This window comes from Pongo abelii, chromosome 6 (assembly GCF_028885655.2).
Source record: "Pongo abelii isolate AG06213 chromosome 6, NHGRI_mPonAbe1-v2.0_pri, whole genome shotgun sequence".
NCBI classification, from domain to species: domain Eukaryota; kingdom Metazoa; phylum Chordata; class Mammalia; order Primates; family Hominidae; genus Pongo; species Pongo abelii.
Genome location: NC_071991.2, coordinates 45501538 through 45524488, shown reverse-complemented (window position 1 = coordinate 45524488; position 22951 = coordinate 45501538). Strand labels below are relative to the sequence as shown.

Genomic DNA, 22951 nt, shown 5'->3' with positions numbered 1-22951 from the left:
CCCCAAGGGGTCCTCTGGGACAGGATTTTAAATCATTCCAACCCATGATATTGAGCCCAGAGAAACACCCACACATCCTTACTCCTGCTGTCATGGGAGAGTAGCTAGGGTCAATGGCAGGCAGTGATCTTTCTTACTCTCTTTGTCTCTCCCTCCCTCTTCTCTTCCTCCCTCTTCTTCTCTCTCCCTCTCTCTCACCCTCCCTTTTTCTCTCTCCTCCCTCCTCAGCTCAAAAGCCAAAGCCTCTCACCTTTTCATTCCTCAAGAATATTTCCCCCAAATTTCAGAGCACAATATTTATTCAGCCACTTTCATTATCCTTGAGGTAAGGAGAAAGCTCCCCATGCTCCACCTCTGGAAGTGAGGAAGACACAGATTTTTCAAAAATTCTGTGTCTATCCTCGTTGTCAAGGTCTGAGTTCTGGAACTGTCTAGCTGGTTCTCAGTAACCTCCTCTGTAAATCCAGCACAAAGTCTAGTCCCTCCCCTGGAATGCAGCACCAGTCGGGTCTTGGTGCCCCCATGGAAACTTCCAACGTAGCATTCTATTATAAAACAGGGAAGATTGAATTACATTTCATAATAAGTTATTATCTTCTATTCATCATGGTAAACAATTTCCAGTTTAAAAAATATAACATTCAGAAGAATTCAAAAGAGCTTTTGCAATTTAGTGCAAATGCCCAGGAGTTACCACACAAGCATGTAAATAAAATTAAGCTACAAATGACCATTTGTTATTGAACAGTTATTTGGCTGGTAAACCACAGTGTTGAGTGCTTTGCATAGATCATCTTAGTTCTCACAGTAACCTTATGAAGTGGACATTACTATTCCTATTTTACAGGTGAGTAGACTGAGATCCTAAGAGGTAAAGTAATTCACCAATGATCTCCTACTAGTTAGTGGCAAAGCCTGGGCTTAAATCCAGCCAGTGGGGAATTTTTTTTCCTTGGTACACATCTTAAACTCTATTAAGGAGAATTACCTTTAATGGCTCTTACGAAGCTTTTAGGAGAGAGGATTGTTTTTATTATTGTTATTGCTGTTTAAATAACATCAGTTTTCATGCAAATTATTCCTCTCTTAGTGTGACAGAAAGTGCCATTTTAAGGATCCTGACACCTCCAGTTCTTTACTCTTGTCTGTGAGTGTGTTTCTAAAGTTGATACCAAACAGTAGAGCACCAAGCAAGGACTCTAATTCTAACTGACAAGGAAAAGCATCAAGTAGATGGGTATTCCCAGGGTTAGAGTACCTATTGGTACCCCTAATAAAAGCATTAAAGAGAAAAATCCTTTCTCACAGTTGCTCATCAAACAAATACATGTCATCCATTTCTTGCAGGTTGGTCCAAGGTAATTTGTCTCATATCCTGGGCTGTAGTGATACCATCTTGGAACACACTGCCATTCTTATTCCCATACCCATGCTAGACATTGTCAGTCAGTCATGGGAATGAAGAAACTGTTTCTTCCCAAACCCTGGAACCTCCAAAGCTCCAGAAAGCCATGGCCAGAGGATTGGCATTTCCTGCAAGATTAAACCCATTTGCCCTTTGGCTAGTGTCTTCCTCTGATTAGATGCCTTCATCTGCTTGTCTTTATGCCTTTACATTCTCTGATTTAGATTCTCTGCTAAATCCTCTCTCTATATTCATGCTTCTCTTTTTCCCCATCTTGGACATAGCCAAATGCAATAAGGCACTAGTTTGCATCTTGGAAAAATTCATTTTGTTTGAGAAATAATAGTATTTTCCTACCTTTCCAGAACCACTATCCTAATCAGAGTTGCCAAAATAATTCTAAGAGAGTTTAACTTTAACTTTGGGAGTACAGTGAGCCTAGAATGAATATACTATATAAGGAAGACAAAATCATCACTTGGAGGAAGAGAGAATAGTTGTGGCCAGACCAGAAAGAAAGGAGAAGGTAATTGGCTGCTTCTGTTTGGTGATCACTCACCACCATCTCCCTGGCTCTCAAATGTTATAAGCTCTTTGTTCAAGAATGGACAGAATGATGCTAGCGTTAACAAAAATCTGTTGACCAAAATGTGCTGAGATTGTACAAATATTTGGGAAAGAATTGTCTCTGCTGATGGATTGAAAGACCTGAGGAAGTCACCGATTGACAGCATTGATAGGTCTCCTTTTCTTACATATATGGGCCACAAGATTACTTGTCAATTTGACGTCTGCAATCACATTCTCCATAACAGAGTTTAACAACATATCATTGGCTATAACGATATGTGGCCTATCAGATGACTTGTCTGAATGCCCTGGGCTTCTGTGACAGAATCCTCAGACTGCTGCTGATGACGTGAACCCATCAGCAGTGAAAACATTCAGGACACTTTACCCACCATCAGTCATGATTCATCTCTATTGACTACCTCAACGAGACTGAGGCACATGAGGGCAGTGTAAGGGTAACCGCATGATCCAAAGGTGCTCCAGAGCCCTGAATTGCTGGGGTTGCTACAACTGCAAGCTAATCTTCATTATGGCTTAAGTTATAATAGCTGCTGAATTAGTGATAGTCACATTTGGGTATAAGTCACTCAAGTTCTTGTGGAAATGGGGATCTTTCAAATATATGTGCTAGCAAACACTACTATTTGAATGATTTTTTTTCATTGCTCTTACAATATGAATTTTATTCCTCTTTTGTGACTTATGCTCTTAACTCATTTAAGGAAAGAGATAGATGGACATTCACAGCAACAATCAAGTAAGTCCTGTTTCAGAGAAGCCGGAACTCTTTTAGGTCACAAATTATTATTACAATACTGGTATGGGCCTTGGCCTGGTTAAAGCATTTTTCAGAGATGAATCATCACTGGTGAAGAATCGGGGCAAAGACATAGAGGATCATTGCAAACAATGCCTGAGCTATTTGCTGTGAGATTTACAGGGCAATAACTTAACTGAAAAATTTCTAATGTTGCAACCTGGGCATAGAGTAGGCCATGCTTTTTGAATTGAAGCAAAAGTTAGTGAATCAAGCAAATCCTATGCCAAGGAGTCACTGAGGCATTTTGCTTCACACTTGGACACTAGAGCAGCATCCTAGGTCTACAACTGATTTCCATATCTGTAGTCCCTCACCACTTGAGTCCTTTCTGTCCACACAGTGACATTCACACGGAATAGCCCCATTTCAGCACTCCCCTACACTCCCGTCAAAACTCACTCATCAAGTTCATGTCCTGTGTAGGGATGTGGATGAAGCTGGAAACCATCATTCTGAGCAAACTATCGCAAGGACAGAAAACCAAACACCGCATGTTCTCAGTCATAGGTGGGAATTGAACAATGAGAACACTTAGACACACGGTGGGGAACATCACACACCGGGGCCTGTCATAGGGTGGGAGGAGGGGGGAGGGGTAGCATTAGGAGATATACCTAATGTAAATGACGAGTTAATGGGTGCAGCACACCAACATGGCAGATGTATACAATGTTAGAAACCTGCACATTGTGCACATGTACCCTAGAACTTAAAGTATAATAATAATAAAAAAAAAACCTCACTCATCGGAACCCCTTGGCTGGATGGAATTTGACCCTCCCAGGCTAAACTGTCTCAACCTTTTCTTGCATCCAACTCCCCACCCCCCATGTTTCTCACCTTTAGGCTGATCTCTTGTTTAGAATGGTTTCTCTGCCTTCCCCAAATTGTACCCAATCTCCAGACCCTGCTTGGCCCCCATTTCTTCTGTGAAGGCCTCTTGGACCATCCCCACCCTTCTTCCTCGGAAGTAACTCATTCATTCCCAATAGTCTTTTGCACACTCACCACGTGGGTATAGACATTTTTCTCAAAAAGTACTTGCTAACTCATTTGGTGCTCATCATTTCCACCCTTGGATTGTTGGAATCTCTGCATTCAAGGTACCTGTCTTGTTTACCCCTCCCCTGCCCCAGTTGCATCTTCTTGGCATCCTTCATGGCACCTGACACAGTGTTTATAGAGAGAAGCAGTATTAGGCTGCTCTGAAGGAATCCTCGGCATTTCAGGAGAACATAAATCTGTCTGGTACACTGAGTGGCTTGAACAGGAGTCACAGCCTAGTTGTCCATGTGCTCAGTGGCAAATCCTTCCATCAGGACTTCTCCTAGCAGTAAATCTTAGCTTCTGGGAGCTGGGAAGTCAAACTCCAAAAGCTAGTTTTAGGACTGCAAGTGTCCCAAAAGCATCCTCTTTCTACCTTTACTCTCAAATAAGAGATTCCCCTACGGCCTTGTCAAACCTCCATTTTCATTTCCTGATTTAGTTGAAACATATGTAGATGCAAATACTTCCCTTGAATAACAAAAGGCCTTTAATTTAAAATATGATTTCCACAGGTGAAATGGACAACTTCTCATGAGTACAGAGAGTCTCAGATCTTTGCCTTCTCAGCTCCCCTGGTTCCCTTCTTGCAACCTCTGTGAAGTCAAAGTCCATGGAGGAGTTCTGATTAGATCTGTGGCCGTGCTAAGAGGAATCAGAGCCAGCATAAGTGAAACAGGCACATCAGAGAATATTTAGATGACACAGTGTGTGACCATCTTTACCCTTCAATGAATGGGAGCCAATTGAAACCAACATATTGTGATACATTCGGGAATATGATGAAATTCCCCATAATGCACTACTGAGTTTTTGACACATTGAGATGGCGATCGCAATGCCCCTGAAAGGGGAACAAAAATAAGAAACGCATAGTGTCACCAAAGGCTTCCTGACTTTAGAACTGCTCTTGACTCCCCACCCCCACCTCGAAGGCAGACTCTCTGTTAAAAGCACCAATAGTCAGGTCATTACAGATTCCTCTGGCTCTGACACTACTGTTATCCTATCCTTGATAAGTGATGCTCAGGCCTAGAAAAAAAGAGAGGACACGGTGGGGAGGAACATAGGCAGCACCATGTTTTAGTAACGTGCTGGCACACAGTTGAAAGTGAGGTTGTGCTTAAGCAAGAGGCCGATGACTTGTTTGCATTTGCCTTTCTTCTTCATTCCACCCAGGTAGCAGGCAGAGTATTTCATTACTGCAGAGGCGAGCACAGGCTGGTGTCAATCTTCCCGGGACAGAACGCCTCTCTCTTCATCACAATGAGTTCTGTAACTGTCATGTGCTGTGCTCACCCTGAACCATTCTCTCAGGCTACTTGCTCCCACTGGCTCTCAATCGCGCCGACACCCTGCCCCAAACAGGACCCACAGCCCTGCCCCATAGATGCATTCAGCTTCCACAGGCTTTCAGCTCAGGCCGATAGGATGAAATGAGGCTGCAAAGGCCTAAGACACTGGAGAAGGCCAGAGTGGGTGGGTCAGTGGCTGAGTTTTCATTGTGCATGTGTGGAAAGAGGAGTTATCCAACATAGGCTGAAGATGGGAGGCCTGTTCCTGGGCCTCTCTTACGTTGTCTGTGGGGTCACAGGAGCCAGCCTTTGAATCCTGGCTGTTTAATGCAAGACCACTCATCAATAAAGTACTTATGCACCATGATCTATTGATGTGGACGCCTCCTGACCTTGCCCGCACTGATGGGACGTGCTCATTGCTGATGCTGCGGGCCAGGCACTGCAGGCTTGCTCAGTGAGACAGCAGCCCTGCCATACTCCCTAGGGGACAGCTGACCACTCTCACAGTAATTACTTGACCTTTATCGGCCTCTATTGACACATGCCATTGATACTTGATATCCGCACAGGTCCTCCATTAGTGCCATCCCACAGGGGCTTTTGTGGTGGAAGCAATGGCCTAGGGATGAGGAGGCTTTCTCCAGCACGATCTGTCACTGAATGGCATGGTCTTGCAGTTCTCCTGTGGTTCCAGCTGCATCTGGAGTCCCAGTGACAGCTGAGTCTAGAAACCACTCAGTCAGACAACATTTACTGAGAAACTATGTTCAAAGCACTGCTCAGGGTATTGTGCGGGTAGAAAGCAGTATCATCTACAAACCCAGCCCACCAGCAGCCTTTCATCTAGTGGGAAATTGTAAACAAGACACACAGTGTGTTTTCTAAGAGCTGGCACCCTCCAAGGTCCTCCATGCTGTGGCAGCTAGGGGGAAGGATGGAAAAGCGAGTGCTTGGGGTCAGCCAGACCTGGACTGTAGCCCCAGATTGTCACTTACAAACGCTTCTGTGAAGAGACTCAGCTGAGTTGCTTGGCCTCCCTGTGCCCCTGTGTCTTGTCTAGTAAGCAGAGGCATGACAAATATTACTTCACGGAGGTGTTGTAAGAATATAGAATGCAGAGGAATCATATGTGTGAAAACACTTCCTGAGATCTTATTACTGTGTCCTGGTGGCCACCAGGCCAGATCACCAGATTTCACCTCTGGGAGCCGGAGCCCTTGAAGGCGACCAGAAAGCAGAGCTAGGTAACCATCCTACCGTGTATGGAGGCAGAAAAGCATTCACACAGCCAGTGCCATGTCACTTCTCAGGAGATGCCACCACAGCTGGAAATACAGATCATGTTTTAGGTTTTTACAGATTACATCTGTTACTAACGGTGTGTCCCTAACAGTATGGTCTCTATGTCCAGATTCTGTGGACACCCGGTCTGTCCATTTGCTGTTTCTATTCATGGTGACTTTCTCCTTGGCACAGTAACTGGATCTGGCCAGGCCCCTCCTGCGGTCAGTCCCCACGGTCCCTCGTTGAAGCCAGAAGCCACTGGATGCAGAGAAGAGCCTCTCCTGCCACCTGCCACAGAAGCCCCAAACCCCTCGCCTTTAGGCCCTGGATTTAAAATACATCATTTAAAAGGCACTTTCTTTCCGATTTCAGTCCTCAGTAGTCATTTCACCTCTATTTTAGGAGTTTCAAAAGCTTGTTTATAATCTCAATTCTCTCAAGCCTTCAGAAAGCTTAGGTCCCTTGACAAATGTGCCACAGTCAGTAAGTGGCACAGCTGGGAATGGAATCCTGTCACTCTGTCTCCAGAGCCCAGACTCTCCACCACTGTGAACACCAGGGTGTGTGAGGCCCCAATCCTGCTGGGGGTACCGGGGAGCCCCTCCCCCGACATTGAGAGAGGAGCTGGATGTCGGTGGAGGGAAGGAGGCAGAGGAAAGAATGTCAGAGGATCCCCTAGTTCAGGAAGTGTGGAGCCCCCCGGGGTTGGGGGGTGGTGGGGATGCAGCTTTCTAGGTGGAAGGGGGCCTTGAGTGCTGTGAGAAGCCCATCCTTCCTCTGGTTCTGAGAGAAAGCAGATGTCAGACCTGCCCTGGCAAAAACTGCATGTTTATACCTTAACAGATGCTTGATTTTATTTTTAAATAAGATGTTTCTCCCTTCCATCACATGAGCTCAGTTCGTGTGTACTTATCTCTTCTTTAGATTCCTGCCCCTGCCACTTTCTTCCACCACGCCCCCCTCCAGAGCTGCTTGCAGATTCTGAGTCGGCTCCCAGGGAGCATCCTAGAGAGATCAGGCACTGCGTGGTCTTCAGTTGCATGCGCAGACCCTTCACGGAGCCAGCTCCTCACCTTTGGGCCTCTCTTGCAGATTATCGGGACCATTCCACTGATGCCTAATCCGGGGCCATCGAGCCAAGCAGCGAGCAGCACTCAGGGCTTGCAAGTGCAGCCAATCACCCCCCAGCTCCTAACAAACGCCCAGGGCCAGATCATCGCCACAGTCATTGGGAACCAGATCCTGCCCGTGATCAACACCCAGGGCATCACGCTGTCACCCATCAAGCCCGGCCAGCAGGTAAATGTTCCAGGCCAAGGCAGCCATGGCAGAGGACACTGTCCTTACCCAGCTCCTCCTCTTTGGTCTCAATCAATGAAAAGTAACTTTTACATTACAAAATATTTGATCTCACTCATCTGAACATATCGATACTTATAAAATGGCATGTAACTCTATTTTTCATTCTTAATGAATATGAGTGATAACTAAATACCTCTGTAATATAAAAATAAGAATATATTAAATTACAAACAGAGAGAGTGCCCTAAAATTCAATAGGGATGTATTCTTATTAATCTGTGCTCAAGATACTTAATTTTCAGATTTTCAAAATGAGGTCAAAAAGAAACCAAGAACACTCATGCCTTAACTGTGAATGAAAAAATTATTAAATATTAAGAGATCCCAAGGTGCTGCTGCTGAAACCACTGCCTACAAATGAGGAAATGAAAAACAGGAAGTTCTGCTTGGTTGAATTTCACAAAACCATGATGATCCAGTTAATTTTTCCATTCAAATATCAATTGAGAGCTTCCTATGTGTTTGTGCTAGAGATTGGGTCCACAGCACAGAAGAAAGGTGTGGTCCCTGACCTCATGGAGTGTCTGGTTAATTGGCTCCTTCAACAAACATTTTTTGATAACCTACTGTACAGCAGGCCCCTGATAAATGTGAAGAAACAGAAATAAAGGAGAGATGCTTTCAGATTTTAGGGAGCTCATCACCCTGTAGAGGACACAGATTTATAAGCAGAATCTGTTGTGCAGTAGAGCAGAGACTGTCCTGTGACAGGGCAGGAGTCACCACAGAGTTGGAAGTGACCAACTCTGCCCGGAGAGTTTTTAGTCCTCCCAGAGATAATGGCTTGGGAATGGAGTCCAGACAGTTGGGTATGAGTTAACCAAGTAAATGAAGGGTTAACAACATTCCAAGCAGAGGGAATGGCAGGCACAAAGGCAGGGAAATGGGAAAGAGGATGGAGTGTTGAGAAACAGGAGAAAGGCTCATGTGATTGGAGCAGAGAGGAGGCAGAGGACATTCATGGAAGGGCTCTATAAACAATCTAAAAAGGATGGACTTTTTCTCTGTGTGATCTTGAACACACTATATATCATCTTTGTGCCCCTGTTACCTCATTTGTAAAGTGGAGATACACCAGTAGCTACCTCACAGGGTGGTTTTGAGGATTAAATGAGTTAATATACATAGAAAGTGGTCAGAATAGTGCCTGGCATACAGTAAGCACTAACATAGTCGTGATGATCGTGATGATGATGGTGATGGTGATGATGACGGTGATGGTGATGATGATGGTGATGGTGATGATGATGGTGATGATTTACTTTGCAGCCAAGCCCTGGAGATCTATGAAAGGTTTGTTTTTGGGGTTTTTTTTTAACTTCTTCTAAAGAAAAAAACAAAAACAAAAAACAAAAAAAAACACACAAAAAAATGAGATTCATGTGCAGAACGTGCAGGTTTGTTACATAGGTATACATATGCCATGGTGGTTGCTGCATTTATTGACCCATCCTCTAAGTTCCCTCCTCACGCCCCACCCCCTAACAGGCCCTGGTGTGTGTTGTTCCCCTCTCTGTGTCCATCTGTTCTCAATGTTCAACTCCCCATTATGAGTGAGAACATGAGGTGTTTGGTTTTCTTTTCCTGTGTTAGTTTGCTGAGGATGATGGCTTCCAGCTTCATCCATATCCCTGCAAAGAACATGATCTCATTCCTTTTTATGGCAGCGTAGTATTCCATGGTGTATATGTACCACATTTGCCTTATCCAGTCTATCACTGATGGGCATTTGGGTTGGTTCCATGTCTTTGCTATTGTAAATAGTGCTGCAATAAATATACATGTGCATATGTCCTTACAGTAGAAAGATTTATATTCTTTTGGGTATATACCCAGTAATGGGATTGTGGGGTCAAATGATATTCCAGGTTCTAGATCCTTGAGGAATTGCCATACTGTCTTCCACGATGGTTGAACTAATTTACATTCCCACCAACAGTGTAAACGTGTTCCTATTTCTCCACAGCCTCGTCAGCATCTCTTGTTTCCTGACTTTTTAATAATCACCATTCTGATTGGCATGAGACGGTATTTCATTGTGGTTTTCATTCGCATTTCTCTGATGATCAGTGATGTTGAGCTTTTTTTCATATGTTTGTTGGCTGTGTAAATTTATTCTTTTGAGAAGTCTGTTCATATCCTTTGCCCACTTTTTCATGGGATTGTTTTTTTCTTGTAAATTTGTTTAAGTTCCTGGTAAATTCTGGATATTAGACCTTTGTCAGATGGATAGATTGCAAAAAATTTCTCCATTCTGTAGGTTGCCTGTTCACTCTGATGCTAGTTTCTTTTGCTGTGCAGAAAATCTTTAGTTTAATGAGATCTCATTTGTCAATTTTTGCATTTCTTGCCACTGCTTTTGGCATTTTTGCCATGAAGTCTTTGCCCATGCCTATATCCCGAATGGTATTGCCTAGGTTTTCTTCTAGGGTTTTTATGGTGTGGGGTTTTACATTTAAGTCTAATCCATCTTGAGTTAATTTTTGTATAAGGTGTAAGGAAGGGGTCCAGTTTTAGTTTTCTGCATGTGGCTAGCCAGTTTTCCCAGCACCATTTATTAAATAGGGAATCCTTTCCCCATTGTTTTTGTCAGGTTTGTCCAAGATCAGATAGTTTTAGATGTGTGGTGTTATTTCTGAGGTCTCTATTGTGCTCCATTGGTCTATATATCTGTTTTGGTGCCAGTACCACACTATTTTGGTTACTGTAGCCTTGTAGTATAGTTTGAAGTGAGGCGGAGTGATGCCTCCAGCTTTGTTCTTTTTGCTTAGGATTGTCTTGGCTATATGGGGTCTTCTTTGATTCCATATGAAATTTAAAATAGTTTTTTCTAATTCTGTGAAGAATGTCAGTGGTAGTTTGATGGGTATAGCATTGAATCTATAAATTACTCTGGGCAGTATGGCCATTTTCACAATATTGATTCTTCCTATCCAAAAGGATGGAATGTTTTTCCATTTGTTTGTGTCCTCTCTTATTTCATTGAGCAGTGGTTTGTAGTTCTCCTTAAAAAGGTCCTTCACATCCCCTGTTAGCTGTATCCTAGGTATTTTATTCTCTTTGTAGTGATTGTGAATGGGAGTTCATTCATGATTTGGCTCTCTGCTTGTCTATTGTTTGTGTAAAAGAATGCTTGTGATTTTTGCACATTGATTTCGTATCCTGAGACTTTGCTGAACTTGCTTATTAGTTTAAGGAGTTTTGGGGCCGAGATGATGGGGTTTTCTAAATATAAAATCATGTCGTCTGCAAACAGAGACAATTTGACTTCCTCTTTTCCCATTTGAATACCCTTCATTTTCCTCTCTCGCCTGATTGCCCTGGCCAGAACTTCCAATACTATGTTGAATAGGAGTGGTGAGAGAGGGCATCCTTGTCTTGTACCAGTTTTCAAAGGGAATGCTTCCAGCTTTTGCCCATTCAATATGATATTGGCTGTGGGTTTGTCATAAATAGCTCTTACTATTTTGAGATATGTTCCATCAATACCTAGTTTATTGAGAGCTTTTAACATGAAGGGATGTTGAATTTTATCAAAGGCTTTTTGTGCATCTATTGAGATAATCATGTGGTTTTTGTCTTTGATTCTCTTTATGTGATGGATTACGCTTATTCATTTGCATATGTTGAACCAGCCTTGCATCCCAGGGATGAAGCCGACTTGATCGTGGTGGATAAGTTTTGATCTGCTGCTGGATTTGGTTTGCCAGTATTTTATTGAGGATTTTTGCATCTGTGTTCATCAGGAATATTGGCCTGAAGTTTTCTTTTTTTGTTGTGTCTCTTCCCGGTTGTGGTATCAGAATGGTGCTGGCTTCATAAAATTAGTTAGGGAGGAGTCCCTCCTTTTCAATTGTTTGGAATAGTTCCAGAAGCAATGATACCAGCTCCTCTCTGTATTTCTGGTAGAATTCAGCTGTGACTCCATCTGGTCCTGGGCTTTTTTTGGTTGGTAGGCTATTAATTACTGCCTCAATTTCAGAACTTGTTATTGGTCTATTCAGGGATTTGTCTTCCTCCTGGTTTAGTCTTGGGAGGGTGTATGTGTCTAGGAATTTATTCATTTCTTCTAGATTTTCTAGTTTATTTGTGCGGAGATGTTTATAGTGTTACCTGGTGGTAGTTTGTATTTCTGTGAGATCAGTGGTGATATCCCCTTTATCACTTTTTATTGTGTCTGTTTGATTCTTATCTCTTTTCGTCTTTGTTAGTCTAGCTAGTGGTCTACCTATTTTGTTAATTTTTTTCAAAAAACCGGCTCCTCGATTCATTAATTTTTGGAAAGGTTTTTCTTGTCTCTATCTCCTTCAGTTCTTCTCTGATCTCAGTTATTTCTTGTCTTCTGCTAGCTTTTGGATTAGTTTGCTCTTGCCTCTCCAGTTAATTATGATGTTAGGATGTGGATTTGAGAACTTTCTAGCTTTCTGATGTGAGCATTTAGTGGTATAAATTTCCCTCTTAACACTGCCTTAGCTGTGTCCCAGAGATTCTGGTACATTGTGTCTTTGTTCTCATTAGTTTCAAAGAACTTCTTGATTTCTGCCTTAATTTCATTATTTACCCAGGAGTCATCTAGGAGCAGGTTGTTCAGTTTCCATGTAATCATGTGGTTTTGAGTTTCTTTTTTTTTATTATTATACTTTAAGTTCTAGGGTACATGTGCACAACGTGCAGGTTTGTTCCATATGTATACATGTGCCATGGTGGTGTGCTGCACCCATTAACTCGTCCTTTACATTAGGTATATCTCCTAATGCTATCCCGCCCCCCTCCCCCGACCCCACAACAGACCCTGGTGTGTGATGTTCCCCTTCCTATGTCCAAGTGTTCTCATTGTTCAATTCCCACCTATGAGTGAGAACATGTGATGTTTGGTTTTTTGTCCGTGTGATAGTTTGCTGAGAATGATGGTTTCCAGCTTCATCCATGTCCCTACAAAGTACATGAACTCATCCTTTTTTATGGCTGCATAGTATTCCATGGTGTATATGTGCCACATTTTCTTAATCCAGTCTATCATTGATGGACATTTGGGTTGTTTCAAGTCTTTGCTATTGTGAGTAGTGCCGCAATAAACATACGTGTGCATGTGTCTTTATAGCAGCATGATTTATAATCGTTTGGGTTTATACCCAGTAATGGGATGGCTGGGCTGAAATGCAAATCAAAACCACAATGAGATACCATCTCACACCAGTTAGAATGGCGATCATCAAAAAGTCAGGAAACAACAGATGCTAGAGAGGATGTGGAGAAATAGGAACACTTTTACACTGTTGGTGGGACTGTAAACTAGTTCAACCATTGTGGAAGACAGTGTGGCGATTCCTCAAGGATCTAGAACTAGAATGAGTTTCTTAATCCTGAGTTCTAATTTGATCACACTGTGGTCTGAGAGACTGTTATGATTTCAGTTCTTTCACATTTGATGAGGAGTGTTTTATTTCCAATTATGTGGTTGATTTTAGAATAAGTGCCATGTGGCACTGAGAAGAATGTATATTCTGTTGATTTGGGGTGGAGAGTTCTGTTAGGTCTATTAGGTCCACTTGATCCAGAGCTGAGTTCAAGTCTTGAATATCCTTGTTAATCTTCTGTCTTATTGATCTGTCTAATACCGACATTGGGGTGTTAAAGTCTCCCACTATTATCGTGTGGGAGTCTAAGTCTCTTTGTAGGTCTCTAAGAGCTTGTTTGATGAATCTGGGTGCTGCTGTATTGGGTACATATATGTTTAGAATAGTTAGCTCTTCTTGTTGAATTGTTCCCTTCTTTGTCTTTTTTGATCTTTGCTAGTTTAAAGTCTATTTTATCAGAGACTAGGATTGCAACCCCTGTTTTTTTTTTGTTTTTGTTTTTGTTTTTTTGTTTTTTTGCTTTCCATTTGCTTGGTAAATTTTCTTCCATCCCTTTATTTTGAGCCTACGTGTGTCTTTGCATATGAGATGGGTCTCCTGAATACAATATACCAATGGGTCTTGACTCTTTATCCAATCTGCCAGTCTGTGTCTTTTAATTAGGGCATTTACCCCATTTACATTTAAGGTTAGTATTGTTATGTATGAATTTGATTCTGTCATCATGCTGCTATTTTGTTATTTTGCACACTAGTTGATGCAGTTTTTTCATAGTGTCATTGGTCTTTATATTTTGGTGTTTTTTGTTTTTGTTTCTGTTTTGTTTTTTTGAAACGGATTTTCACTCTTGTCCGCCAGGCTGGTGTGCAAAGGCACAATCTCAGCTCACTGCAACCTCTGCCTCCTGGGTTCAACTGATTCTCCTGCCTCAGCCTCCCGAGTAGCTGGGATTACAGGCATGCACCACCACACCTGGCTATTTTTTGTATTTTTAGTAGAGACAGGGTTTCGCCATGTTGGCCCGGCTGGTCTCAAACCCTGACCTTAGGTGATCCACCCACCTCGGCCCCCCAAAGTGCTGGGATTACAGGCATGAGCCACCACACCCGGGCTTTTTGGTGTGTTTTTGCAGTGGCTGGTACCAGTTTTTCCTTTCCATATTTAGTGCTTCTTTCAGGAGCTCTTGCAGGGCAGGTATGGTGGTAAAAAAATGCCTCAGCATTTGCTTGTCTGGAAATGATTTTATTCCTCCTTCGCTTATGAAGCTTAGTTTGGCTGGATATGAAATTCTAGATTAAAAATTCTTTTCTTTAAGAATGTTAAATACTGGCCCCCAATCTATTCTGGCTTGTAGAGTTTCTGCTGAGAGGTCTGCTGTTAGTGGGATGGGCTTCCCTTTGTAGGTGACCTGGCTTTTGTCTCTGGCTGCCCTTAACAGTTTTTCCTTCATTTTGCCCTTGGAGAATCTAATGATTATGTGTCTTGGGGTTGATCTTCTCATGAAATATCTTAATGGTATTCTCTGTATTTCCTGAATTTGCATGTTGGCCTTTCTTGCTAGGTTGGGGAAGTTCTCCCAGATAATATCCTGAAGTGTGTTTTCCAGCTTGTTTCCATTCTCCCTATCTCATTCTGGTACTCCAGTCAATCATAGATTTGGTCTTTTGATGAAGTCCCGTATTTCTTGGAGGCTTTGTTCATTCCTTTTCTTTCTTTTTTTCTCTAGTCTTGTCTGCATGCCTTATTTCAGCAAGGTGGTCTTCAAACTCTGATATCCTTTCTTCCACTTGATCGATTTGGCTATTGATACTTGTGTATGCTTCACGAAGTTCTTGTGCAGTGTTTTTCAGTTCCATCAGGTCATTTATGTTCCTCTCTAAACTGGTTATGCTAGTTAGCAATTCCTCAAACCTTTTATCAAGGTTCTTAGCTTCTTTGCGTTGGGTTAGAACATGCTCCTTTAGCTCATCATAGTTTTTATTACCTATCTTCTGATACTTCTGTCAAGTAGTTCACCTGATCCTCCATCCAGTTCTGTGCCCTTGTTGGAGAGACGTTGTGATCATTTGGAGGAGAAGAGGCACTCTGGTCTTTTGGGTTTTCAGCATTTTTTCATTGATTCTTTCTCATCTTTGTGAGTTTGTCTAGTTTCAGTCTTTGAGGCTGCTGATCCTTGGATGGGGTTTTTGTGGGGGCTTGTTGTTGTTGTTGTTGTTGATGATGTTGTTGTTGTTGCCTTCTGCTTGTTTTCCTTTCAGTGGTCAAGTCTCTCTTCTGTAGGGCTGCTGCAGTTTGTTGGGGGTTCACTTCAGGCCCTACTCATCCGATTCACTCCCATGCCTGGATATGTCATTCAAGGAGGCTGGAGAACAGCAAAGATGGGTGCCTCCTCCTTCTTCTGGGACCTCTGACCTCAAGGGGCACCAACCTGATGCCAGTAGGATCACTCCTATATAGGGTGTCTGACAACCCCTGTTGGAGGGACTCACCCAGTTGGGTGGCATGGGGAACAGGACCTGTTAAACGTGTAAAAGGTATTTTAAAAGCTTAGCTTTTTTTTTTGTTTTTCAAGAAAATAACTCTGATAGCACTAGAGAGGTTGAACTGAAGTAAACCATCTACTGTGAGCAAACCATTTAGGAGTCTATAGCAAAACACAAAGAAGAATTAATGAGAACATGTACTTGGAGTTGAGTTGTGAGTACATGGGAGTCAAATCATGAGTACATTTGTTGTAGCTGAAAACAAATGAGACACCAGAGAAAGCAAGAGGAGCAAGGGAAGAAAAAAAATCAGAAAAAACATGAGAAGCAAGGGAAGGAAGACCAAGAGTCCCTCTTGGGAAACATCAGCATTTAAGGAATGGAAGATGAAAAATGAGAGAAGAAATGGTTGGGTAACTAAAAGAGAAACCCAGAGTGTGGTGATCTAGCATCCAAGTATTTCAAAAAAGTAGGAAGTGGACGAGTATCAAATGCTACAGAAATAAAATTAGGTAAAGCAATGAAGAAACATCAATTCCTCTGTTTCTCTGTTACAACGTTTTAAAGTCTGGATTGTCCCTGTTTGAAACATTTTGAAATGAGCTCCTTAACTGAGTGAGTTAAGAAGTAAGAGGTGGGCAAGGCTAAGACCCAGAGTTAAAGCTGGAGTGTACACTAACAAAAGAAAGATGGTGGACAGGAATGATGAAGACTAAGAGTGAGTGTATGACCGAGCACATGGCTTTATGTGAAGTCAGAAAGCTGTATAATGTAAAGTAGTTAGCAAGGAAATAAAATATAAAGAGAAGGGAAGAAGAAAGTCCCAATATTATCATTTATCTACAACAATGCAGAAATATCCTTCCAGATACCTCAGCCATTGCCTCCATTTGGCTCCTGATCCAACCACGAAAACAAGCCCATTCTTGGTGGCTCTCAGAGACTATGCTTGGGAAATCCAGTTGCTTGTTCAATGAGTACAAAAAAATCTATTTAATTGAAATATTTATTGACCACCTACCATGTGTCTGGCATTGGTACCAGGAAGCTTGGCTGTGTTGGTGGGCAAGACAGATGCCATGAGCTCTTCCTTCATGGAGCTTATGGTGTAGTGAGGAAGACGTACATTCACCAAAGACTTACACAAATATGTCACTAAGACAGCAGCAAGTGCCATGAGGTAGAAGTGAAGGGATCTATTAGAGCATTCAGCAAGGGAACTTCACCCAGTGAGGGAGCCAACACCAGGAGAATCCCAGCGAGGTCTGAATCCGTACACTTTCTGGAGACAGAGACTTTGTCTTCTCACTCAAAATCTAAATCTGTAGCCTGGGGAGCCACCTCTTCTTCCTCAGCTTTATCCCAAGCAGTCTCTGCCAATCTTATCATTAAGAACTTTTCTTCCCCCCATCTCTCAGCTGGTTTATTTATTTCACTATTTACTATTTACACTATTTCTGTTTGATTCTCTACCTTCTAAGTGGTTCCTCAAATAAGGCAAGGTTCTCTATCTTTCATTGGCCTTTTAAACCCTAGTTTCATCTGGTCCAACTATGTTCAAAATTATCTCTGGGGGAAAATATGGGGAAATTGGCCTCTTTTGCTACAATCTGCTAAAAACCTTTTCTGTCTGCAAAGCCAGTTGTAAATTGCCAAAAAGGTGATGAATTAGTTAGAAATCATTAACATTTAATATAAAGTAGCTCTCACTCTCACCTTAATTTCACAGGTGAGTGTGAGTGATAGACTACAGCTGTGACACAGAATTGCAACTCTAGATTGGGAGTAGTACAGTTTTGATCCAGGAGAAAGGCCTAACCAAGAAATGGCAAATAAGAGGCAGGAATGGTGCCACTCCTAACCCCTTGCTCACAGCAGATATCGGTAATCCATTTCCACAGTCTCTCTCACAGGCCCAGACATACCTCAGGAGCCTTCTCACGCAGCATCTGTCAGCCCTGGAATGAAACCTTGTTCCTACTGTGGCAACATATGGTCAGTCCTCTGCTAGTCTAACCACCACCACTGTCCTCTTCACTGCAGGATTGGAGATTAGCAACTGGAAAAAACAGCCAGCTTCTTGGGGATGTACCTTGCAAATCCAACAAAGTACACCCCAACCAACATGTCAGCTACAACCAGCATCCCAAAGAGCGGGCTCCCTTCACCAGTACACATATGTGCACCTCTCAGGTATGTGCACGCTGAGAGAACACGTGAGCACAGCTGAAAAGAGCAATGCGGGAACCATCTCAAATACCCAAGTCACAGCAGGCACCAATGGGCCTGCCCCTCTTGCTCAAGGCATGTGCCAGTGGTCTGTCCTAGTCCCAGGAATATCCAGAAAACTGATGGTGAACCTGGTCAGAAATACCAGGGAAATGGTAGAAATAAATGAATGACTTTATTTCTTGGCATTGGCTCCAGTTGAGACACCATAAGAACATGCAATCAAGCTAACAAGTTGGGCAAATTGACAGGAGATGCACAAGTGTGAGTCCCAGATGTAAAAGCTGTGATTCTGAGGCTCGCAATTCATAAAAGGCCCTGAGTCAAAAAAGTTAAAAGCTCAAAAGGTATAAGGATAGTGGTCTTCAATTTTTTTCTTTAAATATTACCCTTTACATTGAAGAAATATAATATGGACAACCACTAAAAAATAAAGGATTTCTGTCACACAGTAGAGAAGTTTCTCAATTTATTTTTTCATGTGATTTATGACTAATGTGTGATCTCACAAGAGCATAGTTCTGATGGTAAAATATGTCATAAATTACAGTAACAGAGAGTTCCCTAACTCATACTCAGAAGGAAGTCCACTTTCATGAAGTAAAGTGTAGGACTGTCGGACCAGATGACCTGGAATGATTTGTTTTAATTTAATAAAAGTAATGACATATTTAATTTAATTTTCACATCTGCCTACCATTAATTGAAAGAACCTGAATCTAAGAATGTAGTATCCAACACACTAATGATGATCCATTCCAATGATCAGAGAAGAACATGCAAAGTTATCATCTGAAATATAAACAGTATTTTTTTTAAAAAAACACCAGTATTTGACAGCCCTAAATATAACTTCCACAGTATTACATCAGAAATCCTTGGTGAGCAATACCAGAAAATAAAAGTCAGAAAAAAACCAGATGAAGACCGGGCGCAGTGGCTCGCGCCTGTAATCCCAGCACTTTGGGAGGCTGAGGCAGGCAGATCGCCTGAGCTCAGGAGTTCGAGGCCACCCTGGGTAACATGTGAAACCCCATCTCTACTAAAATACAAAAAGTTAGCTGCATATGGTGGCGCATGCCTGTAGTCCCAGCTACTTGGGAGGCTGAGGCATGAGAATCGCTTGAGCCTGGGAGGCAGAGGTTGCAGTGACCCAAGATCACACCACTGCACTCCAGCTTGGGCTACAGCGTGAGACTCTGTCTCAAACAAACAAAAACCAGATGAAAATAATAGAGTGATGAGAAGCTTTGTGTGCATGAAAAAAGAAAGTTATTTAATACAAAAATATTTAGTGGAGCTCAAAAGCAACCTTTTGCTTCCTCCAAGGGATTCTACAGCTGTTGTGGGATATGGCGAACACCTCCCAAAGTCAGGGTCTCTCCAGAGGCCCTGGTTTTCTTTCCCCTGATTGCCCCATGCCTATGAATTAGTAGTTTCTTCATAAGCCACACAGACATTATTTTTGTGTAGATTTATTCTCCTTTTGACTAAATCCAGACAAAAGTTAACAGGACTTTTTAATATCATTAAGGCGGGGAGAGACAAACGAAAGGAAAAAAAATCTGCAACTTGCAAAATCAAAGCATTAAGATTTTTCAAAAATTAAATACCATAGCTATAATACTTGGAGACTACCATCCATGAAGGCACTCAATTTTTCCTCAAAAGGTAATCTTAGTACTAACAGAAAACCAATGAGAGACAGCTTATTCAAATTAGCTCTCTTAAAATGCCATGCAATTATCAAAATCCATCCATTATTTTTCAAGTAAATACAAAAATGTATTCAGTTACTAATTTTCAGAAAAAATCAATGTTCCTTCCTAGCCCTGGCCTGAATCACTGATTCTCAATTTTTTCTCAAGCCACCCAGAATGAGATAGAAATGAGGCATTCCCACCCACAAGGGATCTAAAATAGAGTAAGGGTTTGCCTAGATGGGTGACATCTATATGGGTGGTCCCAATGCAAAGCAGCCCTTTGACCTTCCAGTCATGTATCTGGATAGCTAACTTCTCTGGTCTCACATTCTCACTCCCCGCCAAGTTCGGCTGACACAGTTCATTCATACTTTCTGTGCGTTCTGTGCCCCTGGCCTGGAACCCCTTCCCACCTTCCCTGTCTGGCAAGCTCCTGCTCATCCATTCTTTGGGATCTGGATCCACTCTCCCTCCTCTGTCCTAAATCCCTCCCTTCTCTGTAAAGCCTCTCTGAATGCCAAAAGGATAACTTCCTCCTTTTTTCAAATTTTCCACAAAGATAGCTAAAATCTCCCTTGTATCATGTTCCAGGTCCTCCAAATGTTTTAAGGTAGCTCATCCTGATGTCAACTCTAAATCTCTCAGCAAATTTAATTTGTGCTCTTGTCCTGTCCACAGTAGAATGAACTCCTCAGTAAGGCTCAGGCATTCATTATACCTTCCTAGTTAATCAAAGTTCTTATTATGTCTGGGCTCTGGCTTCTTTTGTCTAGACATAACAGATCCACTTGCTCTAACTCTTTTTCCAAGAGAAGCTCCTTCCAAAATCTGTGTGATCCTCCAACCCACAGTAGCAGCATCACCTGAAAACTTGTTAGATATGCAAATTCTTGAGCCCCAACCCAAGCTTACTAAATTAGAAAGTCAGGGTGGAACCCAGTGATCTGTGCTCTAACAGCCCTCCAGGTGATTCCGATGCAACTAAATCTTGAGAACCACTGATTTAATTTCTCTTCAAGCTATTCCAAGGTACACATTACTCAGAAAAATGCCAACTAGGGCAGGCAGGGAGGGCAAGTAACGATGCCCTTCCCACATAGGGTTGTATTCACTGCCTCCATTGCAGCACAGGGAGGGTTCAGCCTGGGGTTCACTATGGCTGTCTGACATCTTTGTAGAAGGCCAGTCCTCCTTCATTTTGCCTTTGCAGATTTAGAGAGATTTTTCCTCCCCAAGTGAGTTTCTTTATATTTAATCCCATTTGAATTTTCTGTTTATATGCATTCACTTTTCCAACTTGCCTAGTACCTTCTGCATTTTATTCCATTTTCCAAGACGCTTGCCACCCCACTTATTTTAATATCAATGACACATTTAATTAGAAGATGACTTATTCCAGAAACTAAAACATTATTAAGGATATACTGCATAACACATAGAAGATACCTGGAGATCAGTGGCACAGAAAATCAAGAAAGCCTTTACAGTGTGCTGTTATTTCAATCTATTTTTGGTGAATATATTAAACACCCTGGCAGTGCCAACCAGCAAAAACAAACCAAGAGAGCAAGCCTGTGAGAGCCAGTAGGACGTAGAAAGCTTCTCAGACACTGCATCCTGTGCTCCATTTGTCATTCTGTGTGTGGGATGGACATCCGGTCCTCCTCCTCTGGAAAAGGCACAGCCACAGGCTCACATGAGCTGTTCCTTTTCTCTTCTTTCTTGCAGATTCTGCATGCTCTCAGCCTATTTACACCGGGCTCACAGCTCAAAAAAGGGCAAGAAAGTGATTATGTAAACTCAGACGGAGAGAAACTCAAGCTCCTTTAGGCAGTCTACTAACAGTATGGTGAATAAATAGAAAATACGATCATGTAAACAGGATACAATACTGAGAAGAGTAAGTTTGGGGGTAGTACAGATAACCAGAATTAATTACATCAAGCAAAGAACAACCTGTAGGCAACTGCATCTGAGATGTGTCCCCCAACTGCACTAAAATCTTAACATTATTTTTGGATAATCTTCTAGCCACCTAAGAGTACCATGTTTTCTTTCAAACATGGCATTTTAAATAGGGAACTGCAGACAATAATTCTTAAACCAGAAAAATATTTGAAATTTTATATTAGGGAAAAGAAACACATTGATAGATCATGATGATCTACACTATGGCTGATCAACTTGAAAGTGTAGCTCACCGTGATCTATCAGTTTGAATATACCTCATTTATTCCCACACTTCCCAGCTCCCTGCTATTTCCCTGACCTGTAACTGCTCATCTCCGATGACCGTGGAGTTGAGAGGCAGTGGGGCATAGTGGAAGCAGTGCTGGCTCTTGAGTCAGACTTACATGGATTCAAAGCTTACTTATACCAGCTGTGTAATCCCAAGTAAGTCATTTCATCTTTTTAAGTCTCTGTTTCCTCTTCTGTAATGATATCACCAATACCTAAAAAGGAAGACTATTGCCGGGATTTTAAGTAATATACACAAAAACAGGTAGGAAGCATCCAATAAACATTACTCATATATTTGGCCTTTCAAAAATTAAGACAATGTAATAAAACATCTGCCTTTATAGAAGCATCTAAGTTTCCCTTTCCCTCCAGGAAGGAAAGGAAAGAAACTTTTTCTTCTGCTTCTAATTATTCCCTAACTCCCTGCATTTTGTTTTGGTAAATTATTCCAATTTTTGTGTCCAGTTATGTTTTAATACTTAAATGTCATTTCTTTTGCCAATAGTTATGCAATACAAGTATATATGATTTTTACAGTTAAGTCAGTGTCCAAAACAACAACATAATTAAATCAAATTAAGTAACATATTCCTAATGCTGCTTATTTAACATATATTAAATTTTTATATTGAACCCCAGAGCTATTTCATAAAGTAGCTTAAATCTCTGCTTTGTCTTTTCTTATTTGACATATTTTAAGCATAAAATTTCTAAAGATTAATACACCAAAAACATTAAACTAAGAATCCCAATGACATAGTGCTATATTTCATAGTTTACCTGAAAGATTTACAGTTTTAGACATGGAAGTTCACAGAAGTGGTACTTCTGAAGTCCTGTTTTTCTAAGGAAAGATGTTATGAAGGCGAGAGGTCAGTATCTGGGCTGATTTTGACATGTACAGAGGCTATTCTATCTGAGCTTGAAAATTATTCTAGAATTAACAGATACACATTTACACTGGCAATTGGAATAAAACCTATGGGCTCCATTGAGATGCCACTGCTTATATAATCTTCTTGATCCTTGACAAGTAAGAAATTTGAAGAATTTGTATTGGTTTTTCTGAACTGTTCGGTTGAACTCTAGAGGTAAGCAGGGCCCCAATGTCCTAAAATAAATGATTATTTACTTTGGAAGAAAATATCTTTC

At 41.7% G+C, this 22951-nt stretch overlaps 1 protein-coding gene and 1 long non-coding RNA gene across 4 annotated transcripts in view; one reads left to right on the top strand and one right to left on the bottom strand.

The window, feature by feature from the left end:
- The window catches only part of POU6F2 (POU class 6 homeobox 2), a 434029-nt gene that overhangs the window by 391147 nt on the left and 19931 nt on the right, over positions 1 to 22951 (top strand). For both annotated transcript variants that reach the window (XM_054560568.2, XM_054560567.2), the window contains one exon: positions 7517 to 7723. In XM_054560568.2, coding sequence (XP_054416543.1) covers positions 7517 to 7723 — 207 coding nt within the window. The remainder of the gene's footprint in view (positions 1 to 7516; positions 7724 to 22951) is intronic.
- The window catches only part of LOC129060664 (uncharacterized), an 89722-nt gene continuing 79373 nt past the window's right edge, over positions 12603 to 22951 (bottom strand). For both annotated transcript variants that reach the window (XR_010140734.1, XR_010140735.1), the window contains one exon: positions 12603 to 22643. This is a non-coding gene — a long non-coding RNA (uncharacterized LOC129060664). The remainder of the gene's footprint in view (positions 22644 to 22951) is intronic.